The 12937-nt window shown below is 48.2% G+C and overlaps 1 protein-coding gene across 1 annotated transcript; it reads left to right on the top strand.

Annotated features, from left to right (window-relative positions):
* The first annotated feature begins 306 nt into the window (after window positions 1-306).
* LOC138372465 (uncharacterized) lies at window positions 307-747 on the top strand. Its single transcript, XM_069337926.1, has one exon. It carries the CDS (start codon window positions 307-309, stop codon window positions 745-747), a length of 441 nt encoding a protein of 146 aa, XP_069194027.1.
* Window positions 748-12937: the final 12190 nt, after the last annotated feature.

Here is a 12937-nt window from a genome sequence, read left to right as displayed (position 1 = left end):
GTGAGATGGGAAGGGTGGGGTGCGAATAGAGGAGAGAGCGAGGATAAGTAGTGAAAGGGCAAGAATAGTGTAAGAATAGAAGACGGGACATTGATAAAGGAGCAGTAGAGACGATGATATAAGAGAGAGAGCGATGGATAAATGAGAGAGCAGGAGAAGCCCACAATAAAGCAGGAAAGGGACTAGAAATGGTATTGTGAGATGGAAACAAGATATAGCAAGGAGGAGGCACCGAGATGAGATGAAATAGACTAGGGAGAGCGTAGAGAGGAGTCGGTAGATCAGAGAAGTGGAATTGGTAGACAAATGTACAAGTGCGACACCTTGAAGAGGAGAGTCAGGCCCAGAGGCGACAACGGAACAGAAGAGGAGAGTCAGGCCCAGAGACGACAACGGAACAGAAGAGGAGAGTCAGGCCCAGAGACGACAACGGAACAGAAGAGGAGAGTCAGGCCCAGAGACGACAACGGAACAGAAGAGGAGAGTCAGGCCCAGAGACGACAACGGAACAGAAGAGGAGAGTCAGGCCCAGAGACGACAACGGAACAGAAGAGGAGAGTCAGGCCCAGAGACGACAACGGAACAGAAGAGGAGAGTCAGGCCCAAGAAACGACAACGGAACAGAAGAGGAGAGTCAGACCCAGAGACGACAACGGAACAGAAGAGGAGAGTCAGACCCAGAGACGACAACGGAACAGAAGAGGAGAGTCAGACCCCATGCCAAAAAAGGCTAAAGGGATAGGGTAAAAGACAAGATGGAATGGAGGTAGATAATGAAAGGAACTGAAAGAAAAGGACGCGGAAACAGCAAGACCATGACGAGGATGGAAAAGGATGACGAGGAAAGGCAAGAAGGAAAAGGGATGACAAGGAAGAGGCTGACAGAAAAGGAATATGAAACATGGGTTGGTCTTACAGGTGTGGTTGAGTAAGAGCATTACATTGGTCTGGACGGTAAAGGGATGGGCTCGCTTCATGCAGGCCCGTGTTCAATTCCCGACCGTCCAAGTGGCTGGGCACTATTCCTTTTCACCCCCTTCCCCTTCCACCCCTCCCCGTCCCATCCCAAATTATCCCTTCCAAGTGCTATATAGTCGTAACGGCTTGGCACATTCTCCTGATAGTTCCCTTCCCTACCCCCCCCCCCTTGCTTCAGGGCGTCAGAACGACGTGTGGCGTCACTCAGAGCGTCAGAACGACGTGTGGCGTCACTCAGAGCGTCAGAACGACGTGCGGCGTCACTCAGAGCGTCAGAACGACGTGTGGCGTCACCCAGAGCGTCAGAACGACGTGTGGCGTCACCCAGAGCGTCAGAACGACGTGTGGCGTCACTCAGAGCGTCAGAACGACGTGTGGCGTCACCCAGAGCGTCAGAACGACGTGTGGCGTCACCCAGAGCGTCAGAACGACGTGTGGCGTCACCCAGAGCGTCAGAACGACGTGTGGCGTCACCCAGAGCGTCAGAACGACGTGTGGCGTCACCCAGGGCGTCATGACCCTCGGCCGCTGCTCATTGGCGCTTCCGGCTCTCGCGTTCAGCTTCCGCTAAATCTCCAGACTCTCACTCTCCTCCCCCCCGTTCCTCATCCACCTCATGTCCTCACTACCTCTATTCACTCGCCCTCAGCCTCGGGTACTCGTGGCAGGTGACCGCCAGCAGGACGTGACAGGGGCCGCTGGCGGCGTCTCACTGTCGACGGTGACCTGGTGGGTCTGAGGAGCTGACGAGTCCTACACAGCAGCGGCCGTCCACTTATATATTGCTTTGTTGTGGAGGCAAATATGCGTGACGAGGGGCACGCTGCTGCTGATGGTGTCTGTCACGCCTCGCTGCGCTAACACTACGACCCCTGGCGCTCTCTTGGCTCTACGGTGACGCTGACGCTACCGTGAGGCTCTACTGTGGCGCTACTGTGACCTTTGAGTCAACACACCATAACACCTCGAGTTCTCACGACACAAGTTTGTTCTCAGCCTACGCAGAATGCGTTTTTTATCATTAATTATTCTAATTCTTCCCTGTTGTTCCTGTAACTTATCGCAGTTTTTTTTTTTTATTATTATTATTTTCTACCACAGACGTGGCCACACATTTACAGTGCTAACCAGCATATATACATTTTCTTCTGTCCTCCATGGACAGGGTTAGAGAAGTGTTATTAAACATATAGTTCAAGGGCAGTGAAGAACATGCAAAAATGTCGGCAGGAGAATGGGAAATTTTGTCATTTAACACATGTAACAACACCTCCCCCCCCCCACAGCACCGCCCATTAGCTAGTTTACAGGTAAACAAAGCAACAGTTAACAAGTTTGCAGCAACGGTCACAACAAGTTGGTGTTGACACTGTCAACGTGTGAGGTGAACGCCTCTTAAGAGTGACATTTGTGGCAACCATCTCCCAGTAAGGTGATGTTTCTACCACAACTTAATCGTCTTCAGCCTTGCAAGAAGCCCCCAGTGAAGGCCTTTGTTATGTGACATGTCTGAGGCCTCAAGATTACCATCGCCTCGAGTCAATTTGAGCGAAGCAGAGTGATGTCGGTGTGGTGAATGGACCGTTAGTAGGGGAGGTCCATAGCCCCCTACTATCCTACCCGTCAGTAGGGGAGGTCCATAGCCCCCTACTATCCTACCCGTCAGTAGGGGAGGTCCATAGCCCCCTACTATCCTACCCGTCAGTAGGGGAGGTCCATAGCCCCCCTACTATCCTACCCGTCAGTAGGGGGAGGTCCATAGCCCCCTACTATCCTACCCGTCAGTAGGGGAGGTCCATAGCCCCCTACTATCCTACCCGTCAGTAGGGGAGGTCCATAGCCCCCTACTATCCTACCCGTTAGTAGGGGAGGTCCATAGCCCCCTACTATCCTACCCGTCAGTACGGGAGGTCCATAGCCCCTTACTATCCTACCCGTCAGTAGGGGAGGTCCATAGCCCCTTACTATCCTACCCGTCAGTAGGGGAGGTCCATAGCCCCCTACTATCCTACCCGTCAGTAGGGGAGGTCCATAGCCCCCTACTATCCTACCCGTCAGTAGGGGAGGTCCATAGCCCCCCTACTATCCTACCCTTTTCCTCTCTCCCTTTGCTCCCACGTGTCTCCCCCTGCTTGGAAGCCTGCTCCCACCTTCCCCCACCACCCTACGCCCCGAAAATCTCCCCAGCAAAGTCTCTCTGGTGTCCTTAATGAGCTTCGGAACATAATCTAATTGACACAATCAATATGGGTGACCAATCTCTCCCTCTGGTGCCATTATGAAGACGAAGAGTGTCGTCTGTGTCTGTTGGTGGCATGATCCTGTCCCCTGGGGGGAGTGTTCTGGGGGGCGAGGGGCGGCATGATATCGTCCCCGGGGGGAGTGTTCTGGGGGGCGAGGGGCGGCATGATATCGTCCCCGGGGGGAGTGTTCTGGGGGGGATGAGGTGGCATGATCCCAGCCGCCAAGTAGTGGTGCTAAAGGACACGGGAGAACGATGTGTACAAGAGAAAACGGGAGTCTGTCACTCTCAACAATTTAAACAATAAAACAATGTATCAGACTCCTCGCTTCGTTTAAGAAGTCTGTACACAAAACTCCTTCATGTTAATCTTAATATCACAAGGACTTGACATGAAAAAAACGCAAGCTTTCAATTCCAGCTGTTGTTGTTGTTATAGATTCAGCTACTCGGAACAAGTTCCAAGTAGCACGGGCTATGGAGAGCCCGTAACTTACCTGGCACAGGAGAGGGGCAAGAAGCACGGGCTATGGTTTTAGCCTCCCAATTCCAGATTGATTAATTAAGATTAAGCCATCCAAGAGGTCGCACGGGCATGAATAGCCCGTAATCCCAATTCCAGCTGATGGGGTCTTAGTTATATATTTGCAGAAACCGTCAGTATATCACAAGGTGAGGAGGTCCCACTTTTCGCAGTGATTTTCAAGTTTTCTGTCTACCTGAAACTTGCTCTTCTCATTCTGTCCTGCCCGAGATTCGAACCAGGAATTTCAGATTGTGAATCGAAAACTATCAGTCCTGATATTTAAATAAAACCAATAATTTGAGGTTTTGTTTTAATAACCATATGGAAGCTGAACACAATTATCATAAATTTATAAAGTGAAACTTCTCACTTGAAAATACACATTAATTATTGTATATTTCATGTGTGGCTAAACAGACACAATAACATGCGTAGTTGTAATTACATTATATAATACATTAGATGTATTTAAAGTATAAGGACATAAGAATTAAGGAAATTGCAAGAGCCTATTGGTCCATGCAAGGCAACTCCTATTTATATTCACCCAAACTAATTATATGCATACATATATAAACCTACGGTTGAATAATTCATCAATCCCACCTCTATTATGTTACCCGGTAATTAGTTCTAGAAGTCAACCTCTTATGTTATCGAACGAGCATTTATACAAGTCATTTCGAAATCTTAACTTATATGCGATTTATATACAAAGTTTCGAGTTAACATAATGCCATTAGCGAAAGAAGTATGCTAATAATGGGTGAAAGATATATAATTTGAAGGTTGAAATAGGAAAATACCAGTCATCCCTATATTTATTTTTTGGTGATTTACATATATATTCATAATATGAATATTAAAGAAAATTTGTAATTAATTCTGAAATTTTCAAGGAATTATAAAGGAAAATAATGTATAAATGATAATATATTATGCAAATGTATATATAGACTTTTTAAATAGTAAATGCGTTATAATTTATGTGATAAGGCCTACACCAGGTAAGGGTAAGGCTCGCCTTAGCATTAATAATTTAAACTATTAAAAATTTGCTTACTAATATTAGACATTATATTTTTATTGAGTATTATGACTACGCACCATGTCCTAATATGTTAACTCTTGATGCCTATCACAGTTATGAGCTCCTCACATCGTGTATACACCTTAAGTATACTCGCTAGTGGATCAGTAAGGTGTTGAGGTGCGCACTTAATTAATTAACAGTCCTTACGTGGTTGATTGGCTACAAGCCTAATACCAAACTCAGTTCCTGTTGTGTTATTTTCATACACGTCGCCCCCCTCTCGTCTCTATCTTTGTCTCTCCTCTGTCATTCTCTCTCTTCCATCTGCATCTTCTCTGTTCTATATTTTCCCCTTCTGCTATCCGAGCTGCGTCCCCTCACTTACCCTCCCTTGTCACTCCTCTGTTCCCATTCCATGTCCTCTTTAGATCCATCTGTCCTCCCTTCCTATTTCACGGCGAGTGTTACCTTAACATGTTCCTCCTCCTCGACTCTCCCATGTACGTCCCTGCCTCTCCCATCCCATATCCCTCTATCATCCTTCCCATATCTATCCATAACCCTCCCTGCCACTCCCCCTTTCCATATTCGTCTCTGCCGCCCCCTTCAATATCCATACTTATCCCACTCCTTCTATGTCCCTGCCCCATCCCTTCCACCCCCTCTCACACCCGTCCCATCCTTTCCTATGTCCCTGCCTGCCTGCCTGCCTGCCTGCCCCGCCCACGTCCCTGCCTGCCTGCCTGCCTGCCCTACCCACGTCCCTGTCCCAAGCCAATCCCGCCTCACCCCTATCCTCCCTATCCCCCTGTCGTCCCAAGTCCTGGTCCCAGTAATCAATGCAAATCGTTGCCTGAGGCAGATTTATCATCATTTAACGCTGTTGATCGCCACGAGAATTTAATAAAAGGGTATTGAGGATAAGCCGAGGATTCCCCGGCCTGTCGCCGCTTCTCCCAGCTGCCGAATGTCGCCACATGACCCGCCTTAACGTGGGCGTGAGTCCTGGCGTGGGCGTAGGGCCTGCTGTAGGCTCTGTGCGTGTGGGCGTGGAGTGGTTGCGAGTCCCGGGTAACTGTCGGCCGGTTTGACCCTAACAGTCATAGCGAGGAATACTTTAGATTCAGATTATATATATTTATAGTGTTCGTACCCCCATTCCTTCACCCCCATCGGTCCAATCACCACTAACCACCCCACTAACACCACCATTGCACTGACGACTCCCCCACACTTCTCCCCACAGCACCAGGTCGTGGTAGGAGCCGCTAACACAAGGGAGGAAGGGAAGGAAGGGTCCCCCAGCTGTTGTGATTTCATTAGCCTGCTTTATTAACCCTTCATGAGACGAGCTTAGGGAGCGTTACCCTACCCCGGGGAGAATTCCCACGGTGTCTCCCTTGTGGGTCTCCCACAGTGTCTCCCCCTGAGGGGGGCCTCCCATGGTGTGTCTCCCCTGGAAGCCTCCCATGGTTAGAGGGATGGAGACGGGGAATATTAGGTGATGGTGGAAATGGGAGGGTAAGCCTTAAGTGGGAGGACAGGGAGAGCTTGAGAGAAGCATAGCGGTGTGTGTGTGTGGAAGAGAGGAGCGTGACTCAGGAGATGAGGCAGAGATGAATAGGGCAAGAGTTGGATGAGTAAGACAAGAGTGAGATGAAGCAATATGACAGGTTGTTGTTGTTTTAGAGTCACTCGGAACACAAGTTGCAAGTAGCACGGGCTATGGCGAGCCCGTAGTGGACTTACGTGGCACAAAAGCGGGGCTCGAACTGATAGTGACATTACCGACACGGAGACTATATAGAGCGACCAGAACAGGCGAGAGGTGTGCCTCCAGCAGTGACCATATGTGTTGATCTACTCCTGGCACTGCTGTTTCTTCCCCCCCCCCTCACCCCCCCCCCACCCAACAACCACTTGGGGTGGACGGTAGAGCGACGGTCTCACTTCATGCAGGTCGGCGTTCAATCCCCGACCGTCCAAATGGTTGGGCACCATTCCTTCCCTCCCATCCCATCCCAAATCCTTATGCTGGTCCCTTCCAAGAGCTATATAGTCGCAATGGCCTGGCGCTTTCTGCCGATAATTTCCACCCCCTCACCCTCACCCCCACCCCTTCACCATCCCCCTCACCACCCCCCTCACCATCCCCCTCACCACCCCCCTCACCATCCCCCTCACCACCCCCGTTCATCACTCACAATGTCAACAGAGTTAAGCACTACTTAATTCGAGGAGATTTAAGTGCGTCGGAGCGACTGAATTGTTGCCCTCCGTGTTCGTGTTCATTTATCAGATTTATTCGCTGTTGTCGTGTGATTGGTGGGGTGGGGAGGGGGGGTTGTGGTGGGGGTTGTGGTGGGGGTGAAAATGAGGAGGTACTGGGGTAGGCGTGAGGGAAGATGGGAGGGGAGGAGGTGGGGGGGGGGACAGGAGGGATTAGTAGGGGTGAAAGGAGGGGGATTGATGGAGGATTGATGGTGTTGGGGTGGGGGTGTGGGGGGGGCTGGAGGGGGGCGAGTAATATCACGTTAACGAGCATCAATAAAACAATAACAAGAATCACAAATCACCCTTAAGATGCAAGGCCGAGACAGTTCACTTTATTACCAATTAAGATGTCTTTACGTTACGCATTTTAGTTTGCTTTATTCATGAGGACTTGAATAGTGTTTTGAATAGATCGTGTAGTTAATACATCAAACAATATGCTATTTCTGTAGACTTAAACGATACGATTGTCTCTGAATGGTATTTCCTAAAGGATCCCACAACTGCACCAGAGTGGTAACTCATATATGGAGAGTGTCTTATATGTAGTGCTTCATCTATGTCAAGTATTCAGGCGAGGAGTCACAATAACGTGGCTAAAGTATGTTGACCAGACCACACACTAGAAGGTGAAGGGACGACGACGTTTCGGTCCGTCCTGGACCATTCGACTTGAGAATGGTCCAGGAAAGACCGAAACGTCGTCGTCCCTTCACCTTCTAGTGTGTGGTCTGGTCAACATGTCAAGTATTCTTTTGTCGTATCTGTCGACTATTCCCCTGCTGTTGGTCAGTATATGTTTGATGATGGTCTGATTGCGTCTAGAAATTACGTGTTATTTCATAGCATCTTGGTGTTTGTCTTGCCTATATATTGCTTAATAAGTTCACTAAGGCTGACAGTTCCTAAGTAAACATGTAAATACATAAAGACCATTTGTTTAACTACAGGATACAGTTCACCATTGACTACTAGAGCAAGAAAGCTGCCAACTACTCATGAAGAACTCTCCCAACACCAGCCCAAGCACTTGGACTGGCTGGTAGAGTGACGGGCTCGTTTCATCCAGGTCGGTGTTCAATCCCCGATTTCCAGATTGTCAACATGTGCGAACGTATTTTAAATGGGAATCAACCGAGGAATGAATTATTGTTGATGGAGTGACGCTCTCTATCTCTGTCACACACACACACACACACACACACACACACACACACACACACACACACACGCACACACACACACACACACACACACACACACACACACACACACACACACACACACACACACACACACCAACGACGGGTAAAAAGGCGGGGCCCGAGAGCTACTAGCTCCATCTCCATCCTGTAGACAAATAGTAAACACACACACACTGCCAGCTTCATTCACGTCATCAGTCTTCATCTCTTCTAATTCTTCTTTTCGTTCTCCTTTCCTTCTTTCCCTTTTCCTCCCGTTCCTCTTTTTGACCCATCTCTATTCAATATCAGGTGTTTTATGCACCTCTTGTGCACATCCACCTCTTCCTCCTCTTCCATGTGCTCGCATCCCCCCATACATGGAGAGTGATTGAGCTCTCTGCCCCGTCCCATCCCCCCCCCCCCCCCCCGCCTGCCCCTTCTCCTTTCCATTCTTCTCCACCTGTTGCGCCCATTTCATCCACTATTCCATCACCCTTCTCATCCTCAAATCACATCGTCAATTACCACTCGCATCTCCCAATTCTGGCAATTCCTTCTCCATTCCTAACAATTCCCATACAATTCCTATTTCTACTCCAGCTGTTTATTCTCGTCCAAATGGCTGTATTTGAGCGTCGCTGTAATTCTCCTATTTGTCAAGAGACGCCTAATGTCCAGACGGCCCCGGGGTGACAGGTGGTTATGTACCTGGCCGGGGGTGACCAATCACAGCACACCCGGCCTCCCATTGGTCACCGGACATCGACGTTGGACATAGTTCATGCCCGACTATCTGTTTCCCCTCCCACCCAACTACCCTCTTCCTTCTTCCTAGGGCTCTACGCTCCATCTTCCCCCTATAGCACGCGCCCTCCCAGCCCCGTCTTCTCTTCCTCTTTGTCTAGTGACGTGTGGGGCTGAATGATGCCCTCCTGGAATCGGATATTGGTCATTCTCACAGCCGACCCGACTTGTGGTCGCGGCTCCCGCCCGGTAATCTTCTCCATCTTGTGGTCGCGACGTTGTACTGCCCAGGTGTGACGCAGCTGCTGCTGCTGCTCCTGCTGCTGGGTGTGGTAGTTGTACTAGTCTTGGTGGTACTGGTGCTGGTGGTACTAGTCTTGGTGGTACTGGTGCTGGTGGTACTGGTGCTGGTGGTACTGGTGCTGGTGGTACTGGTGCTGGTGGTACTGGTGGTACTTGGCGTGGTAGTACTGGCCCTGTGTATTCTTGTGTTGGTTCACAAAGGCAGTGTTCATTGCCTCAAGTCTTTATTTTAGTTGTTAAGTATCATTGTAATGTTCCCCAGTTTAGAACATGCTGCTGATGCATGTTGGAACCCCCTAGGTTCCAACCTTGGGGTTCCTAACCTGGAGTTAGTGTGTGAATTATATCCACTCCTAGATCTGTTTAGCTTCCCGGTTCCTGCAGTTATGGTAGAGTTGTTAGTCGGAAGTTTATGTACTAATGATTCTCGAATTGCGTCTAGTATTGTATATTTTCAAAATACATTTTTGTATTATACGTATACAGAGTTTTGTCGTGAAATTCAAAGTTTAAAGAAACAAAATTCTTTTTGGGGGGCAAGAGAAGTGTTGCCACAGAGAGCGGAAACAGTGTCAGTAGCCTAGTGTACCGGAGGTGACCGTGGACTTGTCACTGTACCTTCTGTGGTTGAGTGTTCAATAAACCCTTGAACTATATGTTTAACACATCTCTAACCCTGTCCATGGAGGACAGAAGAAAATGTATATATGCTGGTTAGCACTGTAAACGTGTGGCCACGTCTGTGGTAGAAAATAATAATAATAATAAAAAAACTGTTTCCACCACAAACTGCTTCCCTACCTGGCCTCCACCACCCTGCTTCCCTACCTGGCCTCCACCACCCTGCTTCCCTACCTGGCCTCCACCACCCTGCTTCCCTACCTGGCCTCCACCACCCTGCTTCCCTACCTGGCCTCCACCACCCTGCTTCCCTACCTGGCCTCCACCACCCTGCTTCCCTACCTGGCCTCCACCACCCTGCTTCCCTACCTGGCCTCCACCACCCTGCTTCCCTACCTGGCCTCCACCACCCTGCTTCCCTACCTGGCCTCCACCACCCTGCTTCCCTACCTGGCCTCCACCACCCTGCTTCCCTACCTGGCCTCCACCACCCTGCTTCCCTACCTGGCCTCCACCACCCTGCTTCCCTACCTGGCCTCCACCACCCTGCTTCCCTACCTGGCCTCCACCACCCTGCTTCCCTACCTGGCCTCCACCACCCTGCTTCCCTACCTGGCCTCCACCACCCTGCTTCCCTACCTGGCCTCCACCACCCTGCTTCCCTACCTGGCCTCCACCACCCTGCTTCCCTACCTGGCCTCCACCACCCTGCTTCCCTACCTGGCCTCCACCACCCTGCTTCCCTACCTGGCCTCCACCACCCTGCTTCCCTACCTGGCCTCCACCACCCTGCTTCCCTACCTGGCCTCCACCACCCTGCTTCCCTACCTGGCCTCCACCACCCTGCTTCCCTACCTGGCCTCCACCACCACCTACTTTAAAAATAAAAATAATAATAATACTGCTTTCTTACGTGTAGTAAAACCCACCACCCAGTCCCTCAAATTAGTAAAATATATATTTATTTACATTACTATAGAATAATGGCGCATGGTGTTATTCATGTCGTTAGTGTATAATAAAATGTTATTGTCTGTATCTTTCTATAGACAAAATTTGTTAACTTTTTCCCCAAAGAACAAATAATTTCTGTCATTCAAATCATGATACCCTGTTCCGCATTGGGGGCGTTTCCGATCACCCAATGCACCTGTTCACCTGGCAGTAAATAGGTACCCAGGAGTTTTGCTTCTTGTAAGGGGTTACAACCTGGGGAAAAAGGATGCAACCTTCAACATTTGACTCGCAAGGTCGAAATGTGTCAGCATTTCGACCTTGCGGGGACCACGATATGTATATACATACATTGGCTGCTTGTCCCCCCGACACAATGAATTATTAGGTACAAGGAAAATTTAAAGAAGACTGCCCTCCTTTTTCTTAAAGAAATTTTTTTCTTCCATTTTCTATCGAGTTGAAAGTTAGGTAGACTATACGAAATGTGAATTTGTCACTATGTCGTCAAGTCGGGGACTACCGGACATATATATATTATATATATTATATATATTATATATTATATATATATATTATATATATATATATATTATATATATATATATAATATATAAATCGGCTCATCCTCCTAAAATGAAAGTACTTACTGGTGCCGACTCCCAATTAGTTACTATATGTAGTGATGGACCACCAGAAAATTGAGTTATGTATTACTGAATTTGGACAAACCAGAAACTTTTTTAACCGCTAAGTAAATTTATTTATTTATATACAAAAAAGATACATTGGGTTTGTGAGAATACATAGCATGGTATTTACAATTTTGTAAAGCCACTAGTACGCGCAGCGTTTCGGGCAGGTCATTATTAACATATTAGGCCTAACTTAACCTCTCCATCCCAAGCCTAATATACGCTACCTTAGGCCAAATATAGTACATATTATGTACTAATATAGTACATAAAGCACATAAACTTTATAGTATAAAAAGTGGTTTACTGGCGGTCCTTTACTACATGTAGTAACTATTTAGTCGAAAGTACCAATAAATTTTTATTTTTTTCCAGGAGGATAGGCTGTATATTAGGGTGGCCCAAAAGTCACTTTACCGTAATACTATTTTCTTCACACAATCATATGTAAAATTATTAACAAAATTAATACAAATACATGCATTTAAACAAATTTAAACTAAATGGCCCACTGCCTTTTGACGAAAGGCGGTGGAGTTTCTGACGGGGGAAGGAAGAGAATTGCGCATCGCGTCCCGCAGGCGCGGTGCGGCCAGCCTGGGTGGCATAAAAGGCGCGGGAAGTCAGGTCCCGCTCTCACTCACTCTCCCGACCAGGTCCAAGATTCACGAAGCGCCCACCCTCCTCCCCCTTTCTGCTGGCTGCCAGTTCTCTCGGTTCTGACTACGTCAGTCGTTGTTCCTCACGTTTTCCTCCCGTTTCACTGGGGATGGGTGGGGGGGGGGGGTGCAGCGCCCGTCCCCAAGTGTTCCGCTGTCCGCAGCTACTACTTTGACTTTACAGACATTCTACTAGTAAGCCCTACCTTGTCAGGTAATTCCTTCCTTGGCGGCTCGGCCTCTGGCCTGGGGTTTTTCTTCTCCAATTACATATCAGGCTTCCCCAGTCACTATGTTTTCTGCCGCCTGATTATTCTCCAGCTAGGGTTTCCCTTATGTTATGTTGTTCACTTTGGTGTCCTGTTATACTTAGTATTAGATTTGTTACATTCGCCTCACTGCGATTTCTAGACATTAGGACATTAGGTTTCTGCAGAGTTTGGTACTAGGCTATAAGATTACGTTTTACTACGGGTGTACAATTTAAGATGTATCGTGTACTTTGCGTTAGCCACGGCTATGTTATATCATTTGTTAAGTCCTATTTAAAAGCCTGTTTTACTTCTGCAGAATTATTTATCATGTCAATAAAATTACGCCCCCAAGGCTTGGTGTCTTCCTTTCCCTGATCAGAAAAATGCTGTTTGTAATTGTTTTATTTATGCTTTTTTTTATCGTTTTGATAGTGATTTTTTGCTGGGAGACGATAGGCTTGAGGTAA

Source organism: Procambarus clarkii, chromosome 39 (genome assembly GCF_040958095.1).
Source record: "Procambarus clarkii isolate CNS0578487 chromosome 39, FALCON_Pclarkii_2.0, whole genome shotgun sequence".
Taxonomy (NCBI): Eukaryota; Metazoa; Arthropoda; class Malacostraca; order Decapoda; family Cambaridae; genus Procambarus; species Procambarus clarkii.
Note: the sequence above shows the minus strand (reverse complement) of the source record. Positions and strands in the feature narration are given on the sequence as shown.

Excerpts from the sequence above, each read along its gene's own strand:
- LOC138372465 (XM_069337926.1), top strand. The coding sequence starts at position 307 with ATGTACAAGTGCGACACCTTGAAGAGGAGAGTCAGGCCCAGAGGCGAC.